This window comes from Antennarius striatus, chromosome 1 (assembly GCF_040054535.1).
Source record: "Antennarius striatus isolate MH-2024 chromosome 1, ASM4005453v1, whole genome shotgun sequence".
NCBI classification, from domain to species: domain Eukaryota; kingdom Metazoa; phylum Chordata; class Actinopteri; order Lophiiformes; family Antennariidae; genus Antennarius; species Antennarius striatus.
In genome coordinates this window covers 25,885,725-25,913,638 of record NC_090776.1, presented here as the reverse complement: position 1 = coordinate 25,913,638, position 27,914 = coordinate 25,885,725, and the positions used below count along the sequence as shown (strand labels likewise).

General features: G+C 42.6%; 2 protein-coding genes across 2 annotated transcripts; both read left to right on the top strand.

Annotated features, from left to right (window-relative positions):
• Positions 1-132: 132 nt before the first annotated feature.
• Positions 133-3,347, top strand: sdr42e1 (short chain dehydrogenase/reductase family 42E, member 1). Its single transcript, XM_068317515.1, has 3 exons — positions 133-244; positions 1,125-1,201; positions 1,449-3,347. The coding sequence occupies exons 2-3, from the start codon at positions 1,140-1,142 to the stop codon at positions 2,545-2,547; spliced, it is 1,161 nt and encodes a 386-aa protein (XP_068173616.1). The 5' UTR covers positions 133-244; positions 1,125-1,139; the 3' UTR covers positions 2,548-3,347.
• A 709-nt stretch (positions 3,348-4,056) lies between these two features.
• Positions 4,057-27,914, top strand: wtip (WT1 interacting protein). Its single transcript, XM_068317504.1, has 8 exons — positions 4,057-6,713; positions 13,738-13,839; positions 22,867-22,934; positions 24,611-24,673; positions 25,435-25,565; positions 25,667-25,718; positions 26,026-26,094; positions 27,752-27,914. Exons 1-8 carry the CDS (start codon positions 5,213-5,215, stop codon positions 27,902-27,904), a joined length of 2,139 nt encoding a protein of 712 aa, XP_068173605.1. The 5' UTR covers positions 4,057-5,212; the 3' UTR covers positions 27,905-27,914.

The following is a 27,914-nucleotide window of genomic DNA, read 5'->3' as shown; positions in this document are numbered from 1 at the left end:
ACACCGGAGAAAGACCCAGGACTGTAGACATTTTTAAAGAGCTGATAGTAGTAACCAGAGGGTGGCAGCAACAGAACGATTGGATGTCACAGTGTTAATCCTCAAAAAGAAGCAGAAGTAGAAGAGGGGTGTAAAACAGGAAGTGCGGGATTGGCGGACCGGAAGTGCTCGCCGGCGATCTTTTTCTCGTGCTGGGAGACTTTCGTGAGACACTGCGTCCTTTTTCTTCTCGATTTATATTGAGGTTAGTACCGAAAAACATGAGTGTACACGCTTTTTAACGCTGCGTCGTTTTTACGTCATTATAAGACCTGCTATTCTGAATAACCCATCACTTGTTATAGATGTGTATATTTGTGACACAAAGCCCACAGGAAAATGATAGAAATTAATGCAGGTAATTGTATATAGTAGCATGCATTTCGTTAAGACAGTACAGATTGCTTTTCACCAACTAGTTATCACATACATACAAAAAATACACAAAGAACATTTTGAAAGTGGAAGCAAATATAAACAGAAAATACATCAAGAAATACAATTATGAAATTTACAATGAAGTGTAAGAAATTGGTAATAATGCAATTTTGCAACAATAAGCATAAACATCCTTCGTCCACCCATTGTTCTCTGGGAGTTTGGACTCTTGGGACAGAAGGCAGACTTGTGCCAGGTGATCAGAGAGTTGTGGGTGATTCATGACAAAGCAGCAGGTCAGATATGCAGAATGGCCTTCTACCATTATTACTTCACACAAGAGCAACATAATAAGTAACGTGACAAGAGAAGTGTTTCAAAACTGAACCTTGGACAGGCTGGAAGCAGGTGTAAGGATCTGACAGCTGGACTGATGTGGCTCACTTTTCCAGTGACTCAAGCCGCAGCAATCTGAATTTGTAGCTAATTCAGATTAGAGAGGCATTTCAAGACACCTTTAAAATAGTCACGTCGACTGAAGATGATTGCATGAACAGGTTTTTTTTTAATGCTGTTGAAACACCAGTCCATAAATGGTCAATGTCTGTTTTTTTTAAAAAAAATTATTATAGATTATAAAGTTACATGCATGTGAATTACAAGGTAATTGTTTCCTTTCTCACAAAGCGTTTAACTCTCTCTTCTAGGTGTGCCTTTCTGAAATGCAAAGTATGTGTACGGAGACATTTATGATAACTGGGGGATGTGGATATTTTGGTTATAGGTAAGAACCGTTTGGTTACACAAGAAAACTTCATTTACATTAGCAGTAATTCCTCAGTAATAATTTAAAACACCACAAGATGGTGTTAATGCACCTGTTTTAACTTAGATTAGCTCTTTGGCTGACAAAGTGGAACTGCATACAGTTGTACAAGCTTTTGCAAAAATATTTACAGTGTAGCTTGTTAAAGTTGAGGAGTTGTAATGACTTTCCTGTAGGCATTAATTCATGTATAATTTTCTTGCAGGCTGGCATGTTCCCTGCACAAGACAGGAGCCAAGGTCATTCTTTTTGACATTGTTCCTCCAAATCATGAAGTGTCAGAGGACATTGTATTTTTTCAAGGAGATATATGTGAGTTTGCACATGTTGAGAAGGCTGTCGTCGGCGTGGACTGTGTATTCCACATAGCCTCCTATGGTATGTCCGGCAGGGAGCAGCTGAATCATCATCTGATTGAGGCGGTAAATGTCGAGGGCACCCGGAATGTCCTGAAGGCTTGTGTTAAACATGGAGTACCCAGGCTGGTTTATACCAGCACCTTCAACGTGGTATTTGGAGGCCAGGTGATAAAGAATGGGGATGAAAGCCTCCCTTATCTACCTCTTGATCTCCACCCTGATCACTACTCCAGAACCAAGTCAATGGCTGAGATGGCAGTGCTAGAAGCTAATGGCACAGCGTTGAAGGATGGCTCCGGGGTACTGAGAACCTGTGCACTACGCCCCGCAGGAATTTATGGGCCTGGTGAGCAGAGGCACCTGCCCAGAATCGTTGGCTACATAGAAAAGGGGATCTTCAAATTTGTTTATGGTGAAGCCAACAGCCTGGTGGAGTTTGTCCATGTGGACAACCTTGTGTCTGCACACGAGCTTGCTGCGAAGGCTCTGACCTCACAGCAGCAGCACCGCTCTGCTGGTCAGCCCTACTTTATCTCAGATGGGAGGCCCGTCAATAACTTTGAATTCTTCAGACCTCTGGTAGAGGGCCTAGGCTATACCTTTCCCAAACTACGCCTACCTATCTCACTCATTTACTTTTTTTCTTTCCTCACAGAAATGATTCACCACCTCATTGGACCCTTCTATAACTTCCAGCCATTGCTGACTCGTACAGAGGTATATAAAACTGGTGTGACTCATTACTTCAGTTTGGCAAAAGCTAAAAGAGAGCTGGGTTACGAGCCCCAGGAGTACAGCCTAAATGAGGTTATAGAGTGGTTTAGAAGCAGAGGCCATGGGAAACAATCCCACAACTCCTCTTTTAATCGTTTCCTGGTTGACACCCTGTTTGTTTCTGTCTGTGTTATTGCGGTGCTTTCTTTTCTGCCACTTGTTGGCAGTTGATGAACTGTGAAAGCAAAAGCCCTCTTCTGATATTTTTCCAAAATGCCAAATGTCTTATATCAAGACTGATCCCTATCTAACAACAGGTTTATTGATCCTGAAATACAGACACACATATACAAGACACACACATGCATTGAGAGATGCTGGAATGATGGGATGCTGCACAGCAGCCTTGCCTTGTGGTTTTAACTGATGAGTAACTTGGACGTGTTGTGGTAATAAAACCAGAACCCTGTCATAGTTTCAAAGTTACCTGTCTTGCTGGACTTGATCTGAACACCCTCTAGTTCCCAAGTAAAGTCCCCAGAGAGCTAATATGACAAGCATAAATGTGCTTGTTTTATCTTTTTTTTTTTTTTTTTAAATTACTGGGACACCCACCACATGAGAATAATATAATCTCTGTACCATAATGTCTTATATTTTTACATCATGTATTTGTCGACAAAGATGTGCTGTATACCTGTTCTAAAAACATGAATAAAATCTTACCTGATAAATGTGCCTTTGAATAAATGTGATTTGACGAAGCTGGATATAAATTTGAAGTTTAATTCAGATAGAAAAATAGTTTTCAGTATATTCTAGAGGACACTTGATATGAGAAATATTTGTCAGCCCATTTCATATTTGCTACGGCATATCTACATAATCACAATCTCAGTAATAACATGCTAGACAAAAAGATAACTTTTTGCTCCATTTGTCAAAGTTATCCATTTTTCCTGCAGTGTTTTTTAAAATTCCCTTTCTACAGGTTCATGCTTTGGAGTCAGACCTATTTAATACCTTTTGCACCTTAGTATGACTTTCAATTGATTTGTTTTCTAAATTGTACTTTTATACTCAAGGTATTTCTTTCAGTCTAATCAACATACCATATTACTAATATATGTTGAGTTGTCTGAAGTAACTGAACATTATCCTCCAATGGATCAAATACATGGTTTAGGGCAGTTTAGGAAGGGACACGAAGCACTGCTGATGCAGGAACCCAGTATTCAGATCTACAGTATGGTTTTTCTTGAATGCCTGCTGAGCATATGAAATGTTCTGTAAAATACAGATTATTACAACATGAGAATCTAATACAACACTATTATCTAAATCTAAACAAAGATATTTCCAATGACAAAATAGAGATTTGGACTTTTTTTTACATATTTAAACCCTTGCAAGTAATTGTATGTTGTTGATAACTACAGTATGTTGGTTGTCAGCAGGGAAATGGTCATAATGGTCATATTACATAACCCTTAGCCTCAAACAGAGCAAAGTTTGATTTGTTAAACATTGTATTGGTTTACTTCTGGTGCAAGAGGGCAGCATGGGTTATCCCAATATTTAAACAGCATTATGGTTAAAGCCTACCAAATTCAACCCATTAATCTGTAAATCAATACAATTTGCCCTTATACATTTGCTAGACCTGAAAATGAACCTATAGGTTTATTTATAGGTAACCAGGTATCATATCATCAAAATCAGTTTATTGGTTTGATATGAAACGTTCTTTAGTGCACTTAGTTCATCTCCGTTATTATTATTATTATTATTTTATGCAGGCATAATAGTGCACCAACTGTGACTTGCACACAGCATGGAGAGAGATACGCACTGGTGATCAGAAACGGGCTGCAAAACGTGCGCCCAGCTTGTAATGTGATTAAAACTGCATTGTTTTGACATGTTGGTGGCAAAAACATTCCCTATTGGGATGCACTTGAAATAATCCACTCCCAAGTATCAGAGTTTATTACAATTTGAGTGTGAGATTTTACTACGGTACAACAGATCAATCCAAGGGCATGTGCAACAGTAAAATGGATCTAAACAACGCCACTAATATCTGTCCATATATTATTTTATAATTTTAAGGCGCACACGCTTGAGTTTGAAATATCATCGCTCTCCATATCAGCCTACTAATTCATTGCAGTTTTTTTTCCCCAGGTGTAACAAGAGTCCGACCAGGTGAGGCATGCTTTTTTTGTGGTATTTCAGTGTGTCCGGGATGAATGCAGACGTCCCCGCTCCTCTAAACTCTTGTCTTTTCAGCCCGGCAGCCCCTTGCTGAGTTGGTCGCAATCATTGTTTCTCTGCAGCATTAACCACATTCCACAGAGGCGCAGCGCAACCTGTCTCCATGCTCGCATTCCTTTTACGCAAACGAGTCCCTTTTGCAAAACTCTAATCTATTTACAATTGCGATATCCCTGCGACACCACAATTACACTCAATCGATATTCAGTAATATTTCGATTATCCGATCCACTTTGATTCATACATCAGTGAAATGAAGTGGAAATAAAGGAAAAACCAACAAGGAGAAATTCCTCCGCGCAGCGCGCCATTGACTGTAAAGACCTTTCAACTTAACAAAAACTGAAGTTGACAAACGTATCCCTGTCGGCTGAAACTGTGAGAAAGAGTTTGTTTTTTGTTTTTTTTTCCCGGCTACCGGAGCTCAGCAGAAGGAGACGATGCGGCTTTTTTTTTCAGTACGAACGTGGGTTTTCTCGCCATGAAGCGACGGCTGTAACGCGGTGTTGTGTTTTGATTTCCATGTGAAATGCAATTAGTGCTCCGCCGCGCTCCATAGTTTGGCTCTCGGACCGGAGCGACGCTCTCAACTTTGTTTCTCGTCTCAAAAGAGGACAAAATGGAACATTACCAGGAAGATTTAGGACTCCGAGCCAGTAAATTGATGGAGGATCTCTCCCTTTATGATGTATATAAAGACGGGATGTATAACGCGCGGAGAGATTTGGTGATAAACCCAGATTTGGACTTTTCCGCCCCGGCACCGGAGCGTGTGAGTAAACCAATGAATGGCACCTCTGTGCTCCACCAGCAGCATCACACGGTGGCCAATTTCACGTCTGGGAATAAAGTGTACAACGCAGCTCCGGTGCGCCCCGTCAACTGCAACCGGACCGTTCCTGTGGATTTTTGCGCCCCTCAAAGAGACGCGGTTCCTACCGAGGAGGGCTGCTGCACCACATCCGAAGTGGCTCTGCCGTGCTACACCGGGGCGTCCGAGAGGCACCGGAGGTACTCCCTGGAGGTGCAGGGCCACAGGTACAGCACGGGCTCCACGTTCGACTGCGTTCCCCTCAACAAATCCGTGGCTCTTCCCGGCAACAGGTGCAACAGCGTTTGCATCACCAGCAACCACGACGGGAGATACAACGCGACCAGTCCCCGGTCCAGCCTCGCCTCCTCCTCGCTGTCCTCCCAGGAGCAGAGCAAGCACGCCAGCCCCAGATCGAGCATCAGCAGCCCGCGTACCAGTCTGGTTGTACCCGGTCAGGACCGGTACACCAGCCCCAGGTCTAGTTTAGTTCACTGTGAGGGCAACAACGTCCTGAGTCCCAGATCCAGCTATGCAAGCACCGCCAGCGACACGAGTAAACAGTCCAGCCCGCGGGCCAGCCTGAACAGCTGTGACTGCTGCAGCAAGCCCAGCAGCAACCGGACCAGCGGCATCAGCATGGGCTACGACCAGAGGCACATCAGCCCCCGGTCCAGCACGGCCAGTCAGTACTCCTTCACCACCAGCCCGAGATCCAGCTACTCCGACTCCCGGTACGGGCCCGTGGTCAACCACGACCTGGAGGGAGCGATCATCCACGCGGCTCCACTGGCGAGTCCTCGGTCGAGCATCTGCAGCCAGGACGGCAGCGCTCGACCGGGGACCACCGCGAACTGCGTGGTCAGCCCCCGGTCCAGCATCTCCAGTCACAGCTCCAGAAGCTCCCGCAGCTCCAGGGGGTCTATGAGCACCTACCCGGACCTGCAGCTGCCCTCCCCCAGATCATCGATGCTGGTCAGCGGCGCTCACGACGACCCGCTGCTGCAGGACTTCGGGGACTCCAACGGGACCCCAAATCGCGTCCATCTGCAGGGGCTGTCGGCGGTGCCGGATCCCCAGCAGCAGGCGGCTCAGCCGGGAGGGACTGTGGAGGTGATCACGGGGTCACCGTCATCGTTTAATTATGGGATGTCTTCAAAAACAACTTCCACGGGCCAGAGGTTTAAACTGCCCTACCAGGTGACCCCCAGCCGGGAGAGCGGGCCGAGCCAGGCGGAGAGGCGGCTGGAGGCGCTCACCCTGGAGCTGGAGAAGGAGTTAGAGATGCACATGAAAAAGGAATACTTTGGTAGGTGATCTGATTCACAGGTGAAGTAGATGCGAATGGAAAGTAACATCAGGAAATAAATGTTTCAGAATCACAATCTAAATAATCTAAATATTACTTATGTTGAACCTAAGTTGCCTTGATCAATACAGTATTTGTATAAGGTGTACATTTGGTTCTGTGGCCCTTAAAGCACACATTGGTAGTATCCCAACATTTTGCTAATGTCATTTGTTGCATGATTGAGGTGTAACGCTTCATTTGGTCAGTTTGTCTTCATCTGGACGACACTTTCACCTCAGGTGTGTGTGTGTGAGACGCTGATGCTCCTCAGGTGTGTGTGAGACGCTGATGCTCCGACTTAACTTCTCCCCCAGTGTTGTTTCTAACATGTCAGCTTTACAGTACAGCTTTTCAATTAATACATGCTGAAGGTTTTGATTCTCTACAGAAAAATTAAGATTACAATCTAAAAGATCAACATTTCCCTCTTTTGGTTCATGTTGTTCCACCAAATGCAAGGGATTCTCCATGGCAACGTTGTAAAAAGCTTGTGATAATAGTGAAATGTGATCAATGACGTTGCCTGTATTCCAATTATACTGATAGAATTTAGAGTTCAAATAATGTTTGCTGGAGTTTTTCTCCAAGAGGAGGTTGTTTGAATATTTTTAGTCTCTTAGAGATCTGCTCCGATGCTGCGTTACCACTAACCAGTCCCTCTTTGGCAGATAAGAGAGGCTGTGCAGGGCAATGATAATTTCTGTCTTGGTAGAGCCAACATTTGCACAATGCTGCACCGTGTTGAATGGACCCTTGTGTTCTGCCAGAACAGACACCCTTCGGTCATTCAGAGCAGTGCGCTCTGGATTTGTGGAAAGTTCAGTTTTCCTGTGATGGGACAGGAGGATGGATCATGATCAGTGATTTTTGTTCTGTTTTTTAAATCTGTTTTTATTTTTTGTTTTGTTTTTTGCCTGATTGACATTTTGTGCTGTTTTTGTGGCAATTAGGGACTGTGAGTGCTAAGTATGTTTGGTTCATTAGCAGCAACAACCACAGAAATCCTGCTGAGGAAGTCGCTGTCTCCCTTTGAATTAGCAGGCAGACAAATAGCAGCAGTCAGAGAACAGTGGCTTGTTTTATAGAAGATGCACTCGCTCAGAGTGAAGCTGAGACAGCTGGAGATTTGTTCCGGGTAGGCAGGTGAGTGGAGGAGGAGGAGGAGGAGGATGAAGGACAGCAAATCCAGAAGGTGGAGAAGCGATAGAGATAATGGGAAGAGAGGGCAGAGGGTGGGGTCGGGCAAAGACGGAGAAAGGAAGGAAAAGGAGTGTGAGAGGAATGCAGTCTGCTCAATGAAGTGGAGACATTTATGTGTAGCGGCAGTAGATTGCATGGGGGGGGGGGGGCAGCTTTGGATGCCAGCGTCCCCCACTGGCCAGCTCCTTGGCCCTTGTGTGGCCTATATTTGTTGTTGTGGCGAAGGAGCTGTGAATCAACAGCTGGCCCAATACAGGCCTGCAATTGAAGCAGCAGAGGGTGGGGGCACTCCACCCCTCACCCCCTTTCCTCTTCACCACCGCCATTACCCCACCCCTCCCCCGTGAAGCCCTTCATTAACCAGCCAGTGGGGAGTCAGGCAGCACCAGACACTTGGCACACGATCTTGGCTGGCGGGCCAGACGTAGCTGGTGGGGGTCAAGTCTGATCACCTGCCCAGAATTATAATGGCTGTAGTCATGCACATGGGTGACATCCAGAACACACACACACACACACACACACACACACACACACACACACACACACACACACACACACACACTCACACACACACACACACACACACACACACACACACACACACACACACACACACACACACACACACACACACACACACACACACACACACACACACACACACACAGAAGAATGGACAGTAGAACACTTGCGCATTTGTTCTTGTTTATTCTTATTGTAATGACAAATTGCAGTTGACATAAATAAGACGCCTGATTACTTTTATCTGGTTTTTAAGTCCTGAATATTGTCTGCAGTTTCAAATGCTGAGATATATTTTGAGTGAAGAGTTCACCAGTAATGACCTTATATTTCCAGGCCATAAGGGTTATTTCTCTTTGCCATTGCCTTTCACAGATCCCAGTAAAATGCTGCATTCTTGGAGGATTGTGATTCATTTGTATCAGAGCGATGCATGAATCAGCTCCCATCTGCTCTAATCACTCCCGTTAGACCTACAGGGTTTAAGTATTTTGTTCTACAAAGTAGAAATCTGAAAGAACCTCCTTCTGTGAGTGATGCTGTAGCCTGTTCATATGTAGAGATCGTAGACTGAGCACTCATTAAAATCTTATGAGTGGGATGATGTAAACCCTCTTACAACTCGCTGCACGTTGGATGTTGTTTTCAGCGGAGCTAACGTAATTGTGCATTTCCAAAATTTTGGCTGAAATGAGAGATTATAAATAATAGATTAGAGTCACATCCGGTATGTCGATTCCACCTGAAAATCAAAATTTGTGATGCAAACGTTTGAGCTTCCTCTTTCCAGACAATAAACTCTCATCCTTTGGTTTTATTTCATCATCAGACACACCAGTCCTATATTTTTTTTATAATGAGGACAGAATCAGCAGAGCCATGAGTGATGCAGGGCTGAATGTTAACTCTCACTGGTTGCCTGATGTCCTGTCCCTGCCACAGGGACATGTTAGGAAATGGACACAGGAGGAATTCAGCATCCTGGTTCAAATGAACAAACAAACAAAAAATTCCACATTGTCCTGTTTAGCATTTTTCTCAGGACAGAGAACATTTCTGTGATACAAAAATCAGATGTAGCTCTAACCAGAGGCAGTAAAGTAAATAAAGGTAAATACAGTAGATGTTGTTTCAGAAACAAATAATCTTCCTATTTTGTTTAGCTGCTGAGTCAGAGCCAGAGATGTCAGTAATTGGACTGTATGTCCATGTAGAATTTTTAGATGCTTCATCAATCCCACAGGAAGAATTCTTTGTCTGTATTTCGACCCTTCCCTGAGCAATGGTGGCCTCCCATCACAGCCCTTGGGATTGAGAATATTTTGGCGTGTAGCCTTCCAAGGACTGGGGGTGAAACCACTGACCTTCTCTTTCTGTTATGACCACCCTATCCACATGAGCCCTGACTGCCCCGTTCTGTCAGAGCGCAAATTCAAGAAATGACTGTTTTTTGTTTTTTCATTTGTCAGAGGCTTGATAATTGGAGAGAAGAATAGGTGAGAGGAGGCTTAAAGCCTAAAAACACACACCTACTGTTTGGGTACACATGATTATTTCCCGTAATTACCTTCAAAAGTTTTTTTTTTTTTTAAATGAAACAAAATTTCACTGTGGAGGTTTTATCAAGTCCAATAGCTGTAGGCTTAGTAAGGCTGAAATTGTGCTGATCGCATCTGGTTGGTCCAGTTTGTTGAAATGCATAAACAAGGTTCAGCATCATTAGTTTTGTTCAGTAATCTGTTGAGTGAAGTCACAAGTTCATGTTATACTCACAAATGCAAATATTTGACATTGATTCTCCTGAATTAATTAGTGCAAACACCTGAGGCATTAAGGGAAGACTTGTTATCACCAGCAGCACGGCTCTCTGATGAAATTGAAATGGTTGCCTCTAATAGCCAGAAAATTTCCTGATTATGGCACAGAAGACTCGTTCTTTCTCAGTTTCCTACCTGAAATATGCATTCAAATCAAAGATAAGGCTTTTATCTGTGGGGGGGGCGCACGAGCCTTGGTGAGCAGCTCCCTGTTGGGATCTCGTGTCCTGTAGGCACCGTGACCCTGGACTCACCCCACCCAGGCGCTGACCCTGCCTTCCCTGAAGAATGTGACCCCGGCCGAGGTCGTCTTGTGCGTGAGCATTTAGAGATCGTTTGTCTGCCGCTGTGTCCAAATAGTTTTGAGCCGCTGTTTTTCTTCTGCCATCTCAATTCTTCTATAAAGGTCATGGTAGCAGGTTTGTTCAGGCTCAAGTCATTATCACTGGCGTGTCAGCGGACTGATTGACATGTCCTCCACGGGATGGTCACCCAGTCTGTCACGTCTACTCTGTAAGTGTAGTGGTTTGACTTCACTGCAATTTTAATATAATCGTGTAGTTACAGTATTTTCTGCACTATAAGGCGCACTTGGACTATAAGGCACACCTTCAACAAATGGCTTATATTAAAACTTTTTTATACATAAGGCACACTGGATTATGAGGCTCACTGTCGGGTTTTGAGAACATGAAAGGCTTTTAGGTGCGCCTTATTGTGCGGAAAATACTGTAATTATTATTATTCCTTCTCTCACAGCATCTCTAGGAAACTTAAGTATCATAGAGGAAAAGCTGTTCGGTTTGTCAGCCTAACTGGATATTTATTAGCATTTAATAGATTCATATAGAAAAAGTACAACCGGTGTGTAGAATTTAAAGCATCCAGCAGTGTGTTACTGATCACGCGTGTCTCACTCTCCGCTAAGGCGGCTGTTAAAATCACAAATGATCCTCTAAAGCCAACGTTTGGTTTGTCCAATTGGGGCAATGGTGGTGGAAATATTCCATTTGTGCTAACAGATTCCCCTAAATGGTAGATGCTGGTCCTTTTTAATTGGGAATACAAATACTCATGCATGACTGCAGCCACTGTCCTGCCTGGTCCACAGCAGAGAACTTGTTAAAGGCGATGACTAAGGCGTTCTTCTCACTGTGGTCTGGTTGAGAGATATTGCAATACTCAAAAATAAAATAAATGAGTGTTGTTGGGATTTCGCTACCTGTCAGAACACCCAGGTGGTGGCATTATTATTGTTTTCATACCAGTGGAGGATAAAATGAATTTCTCAAAGGCTGAAAGGTCAATGTTCAGAATAAGCCTCTTATGAAGAGCGTCGTCCTGTAAGAAGACAACACATTCAGCCACAGATGAAACAGTTGTGTTTATTTTACGTGAAGGTTTGCTGTATTTTCTGTGTTTTAAAGTCGTTTAGGGTTCCGTTGGGTAACCAGATTTATCCCGGTCAGAATCATTTTAATCAGAAGCTGAGTGAAGTGCTTGGATTGTTGCCAGTACACTCAGTCAGATGTGAAGAAACTCCCCCAAACTCCTGATAAAGAGTTAGTGGGCGAGAAGTTCCTAATAAACAATCACTATTCATGGTTTTTGTGGAAGAGAAAAAATAAAAGGAATTTGTTTTTAGCCGAGGGGATGCCATTTCTGAAAATCTTTTTGTGCTCAATTAAGGACAGAGACGGGAATGTGCTTGAAGCGGTTTGTCCCATCATATCACTATTTACAGAATTCTCTCAAATTTCAAACTAAAGTCAGAGATTAGTTTGGTACAACTGTGTCATGAACCCTAAGCTTCTCCTTTCCCTCAAGAAAAGCAGAAGTTCATGATTCTTAGTTTTGTTTCTAGCCTCCCTGAACATCCCTCTCAGTCAGCCACACTTCCTCTTATCATACTTTAACATAATAATATTTTAAAATAGTCCTCTTTCTGAAGCAGTGTGAAACCAGAATTCATACTGACACTGTCAGTATGACGATGGTGCAATGTCCTCCCATGGTGTGTCTGTAATAGCTTGTTAATGTGTGTCAGGCAGTTTCAAAATTCACACAGTTGGAGTTAGTAGATGTTGTTGTGATGTTATTATCTAAGGGCAGCAGAGGAAGCAGGGGGTTGAATTTACTTCTGGAAACAGAAATGATGTGTTCTATTGCTTTACACGTTTTTTGGTGGAGACACTTTTTTAAAAAATGTTATTTTTATAAGCTTCCCAGCGAAGCTTGCCTGCATGCATGGCAGTGGTTGGATGATTAAGTCGATTAATAGTCTTAAGATTCACCTATGAAAATAACCACGGTGCGATTTGTCAACAACAAAACAACAAACAGAAATAACACTCAACAGGTCTAAGTTTTTCTAGGTCAATGGTAGGCCCTATGAGTGTAAATTCCAACCAATTTAACATTCATATTTAATATAAACTTAAAAACACATGAAACATTTGATTTTCTTTGCTGGCCATGATGTGGAAATGAAATGAAATGAAATCAACTTTATTCATCACCTGTAGGGGAAATTATTTGTCCACTGTAGTGTTAGTTATTTTATTTTTTTTGGTGTTAATTCACATGCATATAGTATATACATATGTGTGCAGGTTTTTGACTGTCTTTCTCACACACACACACACACACACACACACACACACACACACACACACACACACACACACAGACAAGTGGTAGAGGTAGAGCAGCAGGTGGCTCCTTTGTGGTGCACCCAATGGGCAACTTAAATAAAGGGGACGGTGTCTTGCTCAAGGGCACCTCGGCAGTGGTTGGGAGGTAAACTGACACCTCTCCACTGCCAGTTCATACTCTAAACTTTTTTTTTTTGCCCGACGTGGGTCTTGAGCAGGCTACTTTGCAATCTACAGCCCAAGACTTAGTTGACTGAGCTACTGCTGCCCCCAAGAAGATGTCCTCACTCGGCTTCAGGACCATGGATGAGGGCCGATCACAATCAAATGTAACATTAACCCCCCCCATGGATGAAGATTTCACATTATGTCAAAATAACTAGCGAATATAAGACTAAGTGAACAGTTTGCTCTGATGTTGGACTTCATGTTGCCTGTTCGGCTTTCCTGGTGGGGTGTCATCTGCAGCATTTCGTCTTCTTTTATCCGCGTCTGTGAACTTCTGAGCAGGGAATGAACACACAACATATTTATGTGCATGGGGACGTTCGCAAACATCACGACTGCCAACAGTTCAGATCAAGTTGAAAGAGTGCTAGCAATGTAAACTATGGTCCCATATCTCATCCTAAGAATAAAATTAGTGCATATAGACATGCATATATACTATATGCATGTCTGTCCACCCATCATGTTTAATGTATCACGTAAAGAGTTGCTGTTACAGTTCCAGGTCATTTCCTGTGGATGTGTGACATGAACTAACTGCGTGTGTGTTTCTGGCAGGTATCTGTATCAAATGTGGAAAGGGTGTGTATGGAGCCAGCCAGGCCTGCCAGGCCATGGGGAACCTGTATCACACAAACTGCTTCACCTGCTGCTCCTGTGGTAAGTAAAACTGCTCAAATAATAAATGCACCATAGACATTAACCCCTCGGTGACCAACCTGATGTCAACCTGAACCCACAGCTCCTGGTCATGGGCGGAATGGTAACGTGTGTGTTTATGTATAGAATCTGGAGCAGCGTAGTGAAGGAGAGGAGCATTGTCTGAGGCCTCTGTTAAACCTTTTGGCTTCGGATCCATTTGAGGTGAAAACTGTCCTGTGTGTTTGTTGGAAAATGTCTGCAGCGCTGCAGGTAGTATATCTGAACTGTCAGAACCTGCTTATGTTTCGGTACGTGGAGCGTCCTCTGCAGGCTGCTTTCTATATTTGGAAATCAGGTTGCCAAAGTCAACCTGATTTGTTTGTGCAATTATTGCCCTCAATAATGTCTGCAGTTATCCTCCTCTGAACTCTTTTGTGCAGGGTTAGGGTTATTAATGTGCAGCAGTGGATCTATTAGAAGCAAATTCAAATTGCTGATTAACCCCTTCATCATAGCGTTCGCACCCACCCACATTCAGATCCATAGTCTCCTCACCTTGTTAAATAGCCCCGAGCTTCAAAAAATATTTATGATACACCCTTTCTTAATAGATTTTATAATTCCTGTTGTTATTATTTTTCTTATTTCTATGTGTGGGTAAATCATACTCATCAAATACTTTGATGGCTGGAGTAAATATTGCTACTTCAACTATAAACTTGGATCCTGTTTTTTTGTTTTTTTTGTTTTTTAAACCTATGTTTGCGTATATTTTTCACCTGCAGAGCATTTTACACAGATATAAATCAATGTGGTATAAAAGATCTAATTAAGTACTAGTGTTTCAGCTGAAACAGTCTGTTCTCAGGCACATTTTCTAGTTAGAGGACATTTTGTAGGAATTCTAAGCAAGTTTATCTGTTGTGTATATTTTGTGTTTCCAGAGCTGAACAGGTTATACCTGACGAAGAGTTTATGCTTGCAGAAGTCAAACTCTAATGGCTTCAAAGTCCTCAAATGCCTCCATGAGTTGTGTTTTGCAGCAGCTGCTGCCTCTGATAACCGCGCCAAATTGTCGAGACAAACTGCATCTCAGACGTTATCTTTTCCCTCACGTCTCTCTGTGGAGCCTCCAGTAGCACTCCTTACTGTTTGGAACTCGCTGGTACAGGGAAGAGCAGTAGAAGTTTAAGCAGCTACACACATGTTACATTCAATTGCTCTGTGAAAACAGTGGGAAATAGGTTGTGTTTAAGTTTGCATCAATCCTCCCACATTTCAGCCTGCAAATTTGTGTCATAAAACCTCACTCTTAGCTGCGACTGCTGCTGTCTCCGCTGAAAGGTCTTCATTAGTATCACCAGCCTGCTGTCAGAGGAGGTGTTAAAGCTGAGAATCAAATCATCTGCTGCTTAAAAAAAGATTGTTCAGCTTGAGATCTGTTCAGGAGAATAACAGGGCAGAACAGCTCCTTCTGGAACGAGCTAATAATGCCACAACTAAAATGGTGACATTATTTTGTCTGTAATTCAATCCCACTGGGGCTCTCAGTGCAGATGGCATGTGCTTGTGTGTGTGTGTTTGTGTGTGTGTAGGTGTGTGTTTTGGACATCCCTGTCACCTGACCTTGACCATCCTCTCTTGTTTCCCAGGGAAACAAGAGGACGATGTTGGTGGAAAGCTTTTTAGCCAGGTTGCTCCCATTCATATGTGCTCTATGCAGGGATACTGATCCTCCAGACCTTCCCTCCAGCTCTGGAAGAGCTGCCTATAATTTACATGTAACGAAAGCTGCATACTTTCCGATTTATTGTGTGGCACGGAGAATGAGGGGCAGATGCTGACGGTCCAGTTGCTGAAGTTTAGCCTGAAAAAAAAACCCCAAACAAACAGCTGCCGGCTTGGTTTATATGTAAGTCCTGTTCTAAGTCTGTTTCAGTGTTTAAGAAGCTGCTTCCACTGATAAAATAAAGACACAGATATTTAAATCAAACATATTTGTAAGATAACCAAATTATTTCCTATAACTTCATCCATAGTTGCTATGTTATCAGTGATCTTTGGCTTTGGGTCTGTGATGTCCTCTGTCTTTGTTCGATATGTGATGTGTTTAACACAGCCCCACCGAAAAGACAGAGGAGTGATTTCTGTGGAGTGAGGTGGCCAGGAAATAGGGCCATCCCCTCCAAGCCACTGGTGTGGGAATGTTTTATTTAGGAATCTATGAATTTGCAATCTCCAATGTGGTGGAGCCCTGTCTTGCTGGAAAATGATGGTTGAAGGTGATCTAGTTGTTGTGCCACATATTCAGTCAAAAGGTCAAGGTAAACATTTGTACTACTTGATGTCTTGTAGAAGAAAAATGAATCAATTTTTCGATTGCACATGATTCCACACCACATAATCACTTTTTGTCTACCTGGATGAAGTTCTGTAGTCTGATGGTGTTCTGATCCTCAGATTCTCACATTATATATGTTCGATTTCCCTGAAACATGAAACATTGCTTCATCTCTAAAACAAATTCGGGTGAAGAACATTTCAGCTTCAGAACGTTAACTGCACACTGCTTTTGTCTTGACTTAATGCATCAGAGGCGAACTTTCTAAGTGTACATTTGCAAGTTCTTGTGTAGGACTTCTTGTGCGCTGTTGAACGTAGTGGGTCAAACTGTGTTTCAGTAAACCATGATATACATTGAGACTTCTCTTAAGGGGTGGCCAATATTGATAGGGGTTCATTTACCACCACTTATTTCATCAACAGGGCACCTGAAATACACAAATGCAATATGATTCAAAACTATAGAACATGCAACAATTCTGATCAAGATATCTCATCAGTTACATTCGCTGCAGAAACCCTGCCTGAGATTAGCTTACTACTCAGGGAACGGTCATTTCACAGGCTGTCTCAACCTCTGAAGATGGTTTATTGGTAAAGTAAATGCTGTGATGTGTCATTTGACCTCTTGTGAATGGGAATGTTTTCTTTTTAGCAGTGTTTTGAAGGCCTCTGAGAAGTTTAGTTTCAAAGTGCCTGCACTTGTCAAAACACAATCCTTTGATTTATCTGGAGCTGCGTTCCCGTGTTGCTGTTTGGTTTTTTTCATCTTGAGTAGGGTCCTCCTGAAGGCTGGAGCTCCACAGTGAGTCTAAGTTTGCTGAGACATTGCTCGCTGGTAGCCTTGGGCTTTGTTTAACCATGCATAATTGAGCCTACTCTTGGCTTACTCCCATGGTTGCACCCTTTTTTTTTTTCTTTTTTTTTTCATAAAATGGCCAGGAATGCAAACTACCCCCTCCGCTTCATCTGGCGTTTCCTGGAGGACCTCAATCAGACAGTCACAGTGTGTACCAGCTTATCAGCGTTGGAAGACCTGGCCTGGCTGATATGAAATGGCACAAAAATAGCTTCAAAAATCGGCATTTATCGAGCAGGAAATGTAAATACAGAGCAGAACAATACAGGGAGACTCATATTGTTCGTACTTTACAGATGTTGCAAACTAATGCATAATTTTCGTGGGGAAAAAAATCTGTAATTTTCACTTAAAATGGTGCAAATGGATTTCCAAAGCACCACAGTGCTTATATTTAGTTTGAGTTTTTGCAACTCACATCTTGCACTTTGCCACGTTGTGCTGATGTGTTCAGCCCTACGTAAGCTGAGGCGCATTTTCATGCATAATGTCAAACTCACTGTTTTAGGTGGAACAACACAAGGTAATTGAATCACTACTGCTTTCATTGTAGCAGGATGAGTTCCACTTTGTCCTTAAACAAGGTGCTTCAGTCTGGCAGAGCAGACCAGTAAACTGATGACTCACTTCTGTTACAGTAATAAACAACTGTTTCTGAAAGCACTTGCTGGAGAAGACAGCTCAGGGGCTTGGATTTCTTTACTAAATCATTTACCACCACTGTAAGAGTAGGACAACGCAATCTTTCTCTGTTTATTACTGGAGTGATGCTGCATGTTTACACACACACACACACACACACACACACACACACACACACACACACACACACACACACACACACACACACACACACACACACACACACACACACACACTCCTGTAATTATATTAGTGTAAATACTCGTAATGGGATTGTGATGTTGGACAGAACTGACAAAAGCCATCGTCTTTTATACATCTCCAGTGATGATTTAAAAGTGTGTGTGTGTATGTGTGTGTGTGTGTGTGTGTTGTGTGTGTGTGTGTGTGTGTGTGTGTGTGTGTGTGTGTGTGTGTGTGTGCAGCTGGTTTTGTTCTACCACTTTCTCTCCATGTAATGAATATCAGGCTGCTGTGGGACCTGTCTGCAGGACCTGTATCGTACACTTCAGGCACAGTGCATTATAAATTTCTCAATGTATCAACCTGTATTTGGGCAGGAGGGAAAGAGGGCAACTCAGTCCTGCCTCATTATGCTTCAGCATTATTTGGCCTTTGCATGACCACAGGTCAGATCCGCTGTCCTCGTGGGCACTTGGTGAACACATTTTTAGTATGTGGCAAGCTGTCCATCGTGTTTTCAAACGCTCAGGGTGCAACATTAGAAAATACCACATTATGAAAGTCCTTTAGGAAAGCTGTTTCATACTGGTCGCCTTTGGTCCTCTTAGAGAAGAGGTGACCGTTCATTTCCTGCTACATCAAACAGGTTATAGTAATTATAGAATGGAACAAGAATTATGTCCAAAAGAGGCATACAAAAATTGAGGTCCATGCATTCAGAGTGGTTGAAAAGTTCACAGACTTTTATTTTAATTGACGAGAGACATTACAAAAATCATTAGGTGATGTTAGGCTTGTGCCTTATTCTTATTCTCATGTTTGAAAAATGTTTGGTAAATGAAAGTCTGAAATGGAAACATCACCTCACTCTTGATTCTCATAGACCAAATAAGGGGTATAATACTTTAGTTACTTTCTAATCATTGTACATTGTATAAGATAAGTGTGAACTATTTTTATTGTAGCTCTGTTTGGCTCAAAGGGCATAGAAGAAAATACCAAACAGAACATGAAAATATTTTTCTTGATGCGCTGGTGGAAAGTCGTGGCAAACCCAATCATTTTTCCAACATGTTGAATATTTGAAGGTCAAATCTTTGCAAGCATGAACTTTATATAGTGGATGAGAGACATTTCATCTGACATTGCAGCCAAGCAGCAGCAAACATGTATCCTTACTGGGCTAAACTGAGAGTGAGATATCACCTCCAGGTCTCCTAGAAGGAGAGGCCACCTGCTTTAAATCGTATTGTCACAGTAATTTCCTCATCCACCCTTGTTTCTTCTGTTTAGTTTCTTCATGATTTCGTTGGCTGGTTGCTACTGCAATTCTGTCACTTTGCAGACACGTCAAACAACTGCTCCACATATTACTTCCTCAGGCAGGAGACTCCCAATGAAATCCTGTGTGTGAGATTATACCGGCCGGGATCCTAGGGCTATTTCTGTAAGTTATCAACACAGACAAACTATTTGTCAGCATGAGTGCTACATGGTGTTACGAACAGGAAAAGTCATCACAGGGCAACACACACCTAAATCATTTGACCAGCAGGAAGTTGAGAAAGACTTGCGCCGTACTTATGCTTGGTATGTGACCTGATATGACTTGCTTCTTTAGCAGGTTTTCCAGTGTAGATGTTTCAAAGGTAACAAAATCAGAATTATTGATTAGCATTTGAAATGTTTGATAGGGATATTTATTTCATTCTGACTCCAACTGAAGGAATACAGAGGATTTGAAAAGAGTCGTGGCAACATCGGATTCAGTAAAAGCGACTGTTTACTCGCTTTATTTACTTTTGTTTCTTCTCTGGCGATGAAGCTTTCAAGTAAATATTTATTGAACATGATCAGAAACCAGGCTTGTGCCCAAGGGTCAAAAGGCCTGCTGTATGCATATGTGTAGTGTGAGCAGTGACAATATTTGTTTAAACTGTACAGTGTGAGGACAGTGAGTTTTTTTATTCAGTTTTAAATAATTTTGAGATGGAATTAAAAAACATTTCTAAAATTGTCCGGCATATACGCAGCTTTAATAGGTTTGAAGCCCAACCTTGATCCTAAAAGTTTAACCTTTAAATGAATCAAACGCATTTTGATGTAGTTATATTTGAACAGACTCATTCATCCAGGGTATGGCAGTTCTAAGGGTTGTTAATTAAAAAGTAGTTTAACTTTTTCTTTTTTTTTTTTAAAGATGTTTCAACTTTTATCCAAATTCCTCACTTATTAAAAAAAAATGACTCATCTTGCTTTCTATTTAAGACCTCAGGATGTGAACGTAGGAGCTCAGGGTGCTCCCGTTGATTCACCATTCACCATAGTGTTTATGAAATATTTATTCTGAATAGTTTGGTTGGTGGCCTCGGCAAATGCCCGTCCGAAGAGCTGAAAAAACAGAAGCAGAACATTACCATAGCAACAACATCATTCAAGATGAATCTGTGAGCAGAACAAGATAAATTTCCACAATGGCCAAAATTTGAGACTGTCCAGAGGCAAAAGAACAGAATCAGTTTCATTACGTCCCCTTTAGTTCTCTCATCCGTCTGAACATACTATATAATGAAACTGAAAAAAATGTATGCCAGTTCATTCAACCAACCTCATTTGTACCTCACATTTACATTGGCCATGCATGCCGTTGCAGTGTCACAGAGGTCACAGGTTTGGCTCTTTAGAACCTGACGCTAGCTGCTAATGTGGAACTGGAGCTGCTGGCTCTGATGAGGAGATTCAGGCTCTCTGTCTGGTGACAAAAGGCCAGAGGAGAGTAGGCATGGAGCCCCCTCCGCACCCCCAATCCTTTTCTTGATGAGGGAAACGGGCAGAGAGCGGGTGTTGGAGAGGTGTGGGGGGTTGAATGGGACCAGCTAGTGACCTCAGGCAGAAGGAATGTCCCCGTTTGCTCAGTCGGCCCGCTCCCCTAGCAGCGCTGCACACAGTCATCAGCCCTGGATCCTTTGTTTTCACCATCCAGACCCCGAGCCCCAGACCAGAGGCCACAGTCGAGCACACATCCACACCTCGCAGCCCCCGCTACCACACTGCTCAGTACGATCTCACTTCTCCTGCAGGTTTGAAGGCACTGTCTCTTAATATGGCAGTCTTCCTCATCCGGGGGTTTTTTTTTTCCCCTAAAATGCTAATTGATCTTCAGTCTCAAAGTCTTAAAACTCTCACCTATTGTGCTGACAGCATTCCTTGGCTACTCCAGCCATTTACGTGGGTGTTAATGTATTGCCGTCTCCTAGCATTGTGACACAATGTTTGTGCGTGAAATACAGCAATTGCATAAATTTCAATGTTGAAAAAAAGAAGGAGGTGGTTTCCCATGCTGTGATACCCATAAAATCAATGGTGGCTTGAGACGACAATTAAATCTAAGTAATGCAGCAGATTTATGGGCTACGTGAGCTTCTTTGGCCAGGCTGGGATGAAGTCACTGCCCTGCCAGACACCGCTGCTGTTTAGTGAGTCTGAATGGGGGAGCAGGAGGCTGCGGAAGCCAACCCACAACAGAATTTTCTATTAAGATTTGATTCAGACTAGGATTTTGATGAATGAAGACTCATTTAGAGGAATTCAGCCACACTCAAAGCAGAAAGCTGGAAGCTCAGTATGCAGAACCGTGGGCGTGCTGTGGTTTGGACTTATTTCCCCTTGAACGTGTTTTGCAAAGTGCAAAATTACAGCTGTTGACGGTTGTCGTGACTTACTCTTTTCAAAATGTAAGAAAGGCAACCAAAGTGTTGAACGTTTGGAAGCATCCAGAGTAAATCACTGTGACTTTTGGTGTTATGGTTAAATTATTAATATCCTAAATATCAATATTAGCAGGAGCAGCTGAAATTTGTGCCAAACATTTTACAGTCAATCATTTCAATCTGCCAAATTATTGATTTTCATTGCTGTTCTTGATCTGGCAAAGGTGGTGGTGCGGATTTTTTTTTTCTCTAACCTTGGAGAACAAGTACTGTAATGTGTAAACTTGTGATCAGAATGAGGTTGGTTATCGAACTCTGAGGAAGATCAAGAAAGCTAGTTATAACTCCCTGGTTCTTCTTTGGTGGTGTTTAAAGCATACTGCATACAAGCTACCATGATTTTATTCACTCTTTTCAGTCCCCATATATAATTTATATATCTGTTGCTGCACCGATTCTAGTTTAGTTGGCTAGTTAGTTAGTTATCTAGTTAGTTACAGTAGCTGGACAGCTCGCTGCTGTTGGTCCATCTGTGAACTGTGCTGAGTTGCAGAGGTGAAAAAGGGAGAGATGGGAGGGGTTAGGTTTTTAAAGCAGCTTGTTGTATTGATTAAGTGTGGGACGTGAATAGAATTCTGCTGGGATCAATGATTGGGGTAATTAAACGGGAGCTGGTCTGCTGCACACTGGCAGGATGACTCAAAAACTACTGAACAGATGTCTTTTAAACTCATGGGTCCTGGGCCAAAATAGATCCCATTAAAGCTCTGAATGGATGCTCATGAAAGGACCACTCAGTGACTTTTTTCACTGTCTTCAGTGTTTTCTTTATTTTATTTATTTTTGTGCTTTTATGAAAATGTGTTCATGTGGGTTAGTTCGCCCCGTGAATTACGGTTACAAGGCAATGAGTTTGTTGGATTCAGAGAATCGAGGATCAAATGGAGGAATGTGCTCTAGTACCATCCTAGTTCTTTATGTTGTTTCTTTTATTTTTATGGTGTTTTTGAGCAGCACAAGACAAGACATCAGTCTGCAAACTCATTTGATGGTTTAGCACCATAGGACAGTATGTTGTTTCTGAATGCTTTACAGTCTAGTAATGAAATAGTCGAATACCTAATTTCTCGTATGACCCGACTATGGCATTGTCGTTTTGAAGTTAGTTTTGTCACCGTGGCTAAAAAACAATGGTGAAGAAAGAACCTAACTCCACTTCCAACCTCAAGTACATGAATGAATGTCCAAATACTTTTGTACATCGAGTACATGGGAATATGTGGATTTAACTTGATGTCTGTCTTCTAGGACGGAGGCTGCGAGGGAAAGCATTTTACAACGTCAATGGGAAAGTCTATTGTGAGGAGGATTTCCTGGTAAGTCACGTGTGTGTTTATGATTATTGATTGGGACGGGATGGGGGTGTGTGTGTGATGTTTTGACTATGTAATATGTATCCGACCCATAATTGGGAGAACTGAGAAGCAGCTCTTAGCAGTAGGTACGAACTCGAATACGAAGGAAACGATCAACTGAAAATATCAAATTTGGGAATCAAACAAGGTCCAGGATTTCCTTGCCCTTCAAGCGGAGGACGTAATTAAACGCCATGCAACAGAGATAATGAATGACTGTTTCTGACTTTAGACGCCGACGTTTAGACGTTATACGTCTTTCCTCTATTGTTTGTACTACTTCACAACACGCACAAGAGCAGTGTTATGCAGCGGGTGGTTTGCTTTGTTTTCTGTGTAAAAACAGCTACCGCTTCTTGGTTGGGTGACAGAAGACCAAATGGAACAGAGTGTGAGGCATTTCAGTCTCAGGCTACATTCTGCAGTCCTTCAGAGGAAACAGATATTGAGGCTACAATTGGGAATTTCTAGCACCACTCCTCCAATTCACTCTAATTTTTGCCAAATTTCCCAAAGGAGCTTAATTACCCCACAAGCTGCCCCTTGGAACTCACCATTAAGAGTGGGGAGGAGGGCAGCTGTGGCTTTCAGGCTTTGGGTCCATCTGTTTCAGGTTAGCAGGGCAGACACAAGGCCTCCTCTCACAAGGCCTTCATGTTCTGTTAGAGATGTTGTTGTAATGAGTCGAACATCGACAGTGCCAACCAGACGAGCGCACGTCTCACAATTCTGATCATGTTTTCAGTGGAGCTGTATGTGATGCTGTTGTTATTATTTTTTTGAATGAAATGTGGAGAAATAAATTACAAATACAATAGAGCAGTGACGCTGAAAGCAGCTTTACGATGCCAACATCTGCCGACTAGAAATCCTCATCTGTCGTCTTCCGTTTATCCACGGTGGAACCTGTTGATGTGTTTCCTTTTCTGCACATTACAGCTCCTGTAATGTGCAGACAAACTGATACTGGAAGTCATGATGGGATGAGATGAGACTAATCCTCTTCCAGCTTCCCCAGTGTTAAGGCTTGACTTGTCTGGCCCGTCACCTCAGGGTTCCCTTGGTGATTGGGGGAGGTGGTGGCATATGGCAGATCTGGAATAGAGATGTCAGTGCAGGGGGGCAAACTGCCCATCACCAACTCCAACCTCCACCTGGTAGCGATGTCTCCCCTATCTCCACCCCTGTAGAGGGGTCACCAGGTCGTGACCCTGAGGGATTCATGAGCTGCAGATGGTCACCTTCATTATCTGCCTGTGCTCAGGGTGTAAGGGAAAGAAGCCATTGATGTGATGAGGGGTGTTTTATTTCCTGTAACACACAGAAGCCACTTCACACTACCCATATAGTCCAGTAGAGATGGTTGCTGACCGGTTACTCCTGAAAAAGGGATGAATTTAAATGTGTGAATATGAGGTAAAACGATTTAAAACATATCATATCAGTAGTCACAGGTTGCTTCTGCATATTAAGCCTTTCAGTTAAAAGATCTGGAAGATTAATTGTAAGAGAGAACCAGCACCCTCTATCGATGAGCGATGAGCTGAAACAGGTTTATGCAACAGGTGTGAGGAAGCTCGTCTCACCTCAAATCACACTTCTGTGGATAATCCGTGTGTGTCACGTCTCATCCACAGTACTCGGGTTTCCAGCAGACGGCTGAGAAGTGCTTCGTGTGTGGACACCTCATCATGGAGATGGTAAGAGCGTGAAACAGAGCTAAGAGGGAACGTCTGTGTATGTTTGAAATTTTCCCTGCTCTGTGAGCTATTATTGTCTCCTCCCCCACAAACAAAGCGAGGAGTGGTTTTGTCCCTCTATCCATCTGGCCATCACATTTATTACAGGAGCACTACATAAAAAAAATTAAAAAAAAACATTTGATATGTTATCAGAAAAATGTCTTCACACCACAACAAAAGTACTAAAGTATAATTTGCATTGGGTGAATTCAGGCCACCTCTGTGAGGGGGATTTGTCTCAGATGAAGGGGCTTCAGGGCATCATTTTTTCATTACATTGTTGTATTAAACATTTTCCATTCATGTTTCTCACAGTCTTTGCCTGAATAACAGCACCTCACTCTGAGTTTATGTTTTGTTTTGAATCTGAACTTAATCTCTGTTGAGTCTGAGGTAGGTCCCAGACCCGACCCTGTTTTTTTTTGTGTGTGTTCAATACTTTACTACACTATGTAAAAGTGAAATCATAGAAGTTGGAAGCTGAAAAGTGCTGACAGACTGAGAAAAAGACAAACATTTGCATGTTATGTGTTAATTTGTCATGTAAAGGGTTCTGGTTGGGGTTCTTGTAGGCCTAACCTCGGGCCCAGGGGAGTCCAGAAGCTACCTGATGGTAGCCCATTACAGTCTGTCACAGCAAGACCACGCTCACAAGTCTTCTTGTTACCCTGCATGTGTTTCTACTATGTGTGTGTGTGTGTGTGTGTGTGACTATCTAGATCCTCCAGGCGCTAGGCAAGTCTTACCATCCTGGCTGTTTCCGCTGCGTGGTGTGTAAAGAGGGTCTAGATGGAGTGCCTTTCACTGTGGACGTTGAGAACAACATCTACTGTGTAAAAGATTACCACACGTAAGGAGGTTATCTCTCTGTTCTGCACACCGATAACACATGATGATGATGCGTGACAGAACCCGGTCTTGTCCGTGTGACCATTGTTGTCTCTGGAACAGGGTTTTTGCGCCGAAGTGTGCCTCCTGCAACCAGCCCATCCTTCCAGCCCAGGTAAGGAGCTAGTGGTCAAAATATTCTAAAACTGCCATCTGAATGTGTGAATATGTCATCATCTGGCTAACAGGGCAGAAGTTCTTAAGCTTTTATGCTGAGGGGAAAAAAAAAAATCCAGAATTTCTAAGAAGAAAACAGAAAAAAATCAAAGAGTTGAACACAAACAAATTTCTGCAAATGTATAGGTATATGTATTAACACGTGGCAGCTGCAGAAATCAAACCTACAACCTGCTGCTTGTGGGACTGCCGCTTGTAGACCGATCATGATGATACCTTTTCCTCTGTGTGATTTCTTCCACCAGGGCTCTGAGGAAACCATCAGGGTAGTCTCTATGGACAAGGACTACCATGTGGAATGTTATCACTGTGAGGTATGAGTTTGTGAATTCAGTCATGCATATGATTTGGTGAACCTCTGGCCTGCAATGAAACAGGCACCTCCATGCGCACGTCTGCAATTGTGCAACAAGACTAGAGTCTGTTGTTGTGTGTGAATCACCCCTGCAGTCTGTTGTGCAATTAATGAGACAGACAGAAACACAGGATATCAACCTGGAGTTACGGATCAACACTGTGACTCATACATAAGAACATTCCAGCGTTGAGCTCTGAACTCTGGGGGATTGTTGCTTGTGAAACAATCCTGACACTCGGCATCATCAGACAGTGCAAGCGTGAAAGAAGTATCTCAAGCTAACATTTTATGTCACACTGCAGCGATGCTTTTTTTTTTTCCCGTTACGGATGTCATTAAGAAGAATCCTCATGATCACAATGAAACTAACTGATGTCCCACTTCACAGAAATGAGCATTATGTCAGTGGTGGGTAGTCAATCAGCCGATTAGCAGCTGGGGTGGGGGCCTCGAGTACAGAGGAAGGGTAAAGTCCAACACCGAATCATCCTGGAGGTTGTAAAATTATGTTGTTGGTTTTATTCTCCTCCAGTGTGTTTTTATTTAACTTGAGTTCAAATCAAAAGTGAGAAGAAGATCAGAAAATTGTATTTTTATGACACAATGGTCTGTCGGTTTATGTAATTCCTCCTGCATACTCCATATCCTTTACACATTCCTGTGTGTTCATTCATAAAGAGATGTATTCATACCATTTATCTGTTGTGAACAAAGATGGACTTTACACAACAAATGCATAATATATCCAGAGTCTGGGAGGTGCCGTAAAGGAGCTTCTTTCATACACTGTACATGTTGCATTCTGGGTCAGCATCATAAGGCTCCAGTAAATTATCCTCATGACTGAGGCCAATATATTATTGCATCAGTCCATCCTGCACCTCAGTGAACCCTCCCTCACCCTCTGTTGATTACATTTCAGTCCAGCGTTATTTTATGATATAAACGTGGCAATTCAGTGAACTTAAAGTTAAAAGGAATACAGTATTTTACGCACTATAAGGCGCACCTAAAAGCCTTTAATTTTCTCAAAAACCAACAATGCGCCTTATAATCCAGTGAGTCTTATATATGAAAAAAAAATTGAAATAGTAAATACTGTTGTAATTCTTTGGGAATAACAGAAAAATAAATGTGCAGAGAATACAGGGCTAGAGTCAGTAGGAGCTTAGCTTAGCTGAATGTTCTGTGATCTATCTGCTATTACCCCCAAGGTTGTTTGTGAACATGCTGTAACTCATTTGTGTAATTTGGATGTAAAATGGATGGTATAACCAACAATTCTTGTCCTTTCAAGGGTGGGGGGGGTCTGTACCTTTTTCGGTATTTTTTATTTCACAGAATTCACAGACAACATTAAACAAGTTCAATTGTTCGTATTAAAAATCTTTAATGGAACCAGGCTAGCTGTTCTAGACTTTCTGTTAAGTTAAACTTTTTCCACCTTCAGATTCTACAAGAGTGATCTTAGGGTCAAATCAATAAATATTACCCAAAAATATCAGATCGCTCATTTAAATAGATTTTGCTTTAGTCAAGCACAAAATTTAGGGTTTCTTTGCTGCTGTTTTTTGTGCTGCGTTCATGCTGCTCTCTTTTTGTAACTTTCTCAGGACTGTGGTCTCCAGTTGAACGACGAAGAGGGACACCGCTGTTATCCACTGGAAGGCCACTTGCTCTGCCACGGCTGCCACATTCACCGGCTCCAGTCACAGGTCCCTGCCCACCTGCCCCCCAGCTACCCCCTTCATGTCACAGAGCTGTGAGAGGGAGAAG

Bases quoted from the DNA above. Each gene is read 5' to 3' on its own strand.
- wtip (XM_068317504.1), top strand. From the start codon at position 5,213: ATGGAACATTACCAGGAAGATTTAGGACTCCGAGCCAGTAAATTGATG. The intron at 22,935-24,610 runs GTAAGTCACGTG...TCTCATCCACAG, and splicing joins ATTGTGAGGAGGATTTCCTG to TACTCGGGTTTCCAGCAGAC. The intron at 24,674-25,434 runs GTAAGAGCGTGA...GTGACTATCTAG, and splicing joins GACACCTCATCATGGAGATG to ATCCTCCAGGCGCTAGGCAA.
- sdr42e1 (XM_068317515.1), top strand. From the start codon at position 1,140: ATGCAAAGTATGTGTACGGAGACATTTATGATAACTGGGGGATGTGGA. The intron at 1,202-1,448 runs GTAAGAACCGTT...ATTTTCTTGCAG, and splicing joins TGTGGATATTTTGGTTATAG to GCTGGCATGTTCCCTGCACA.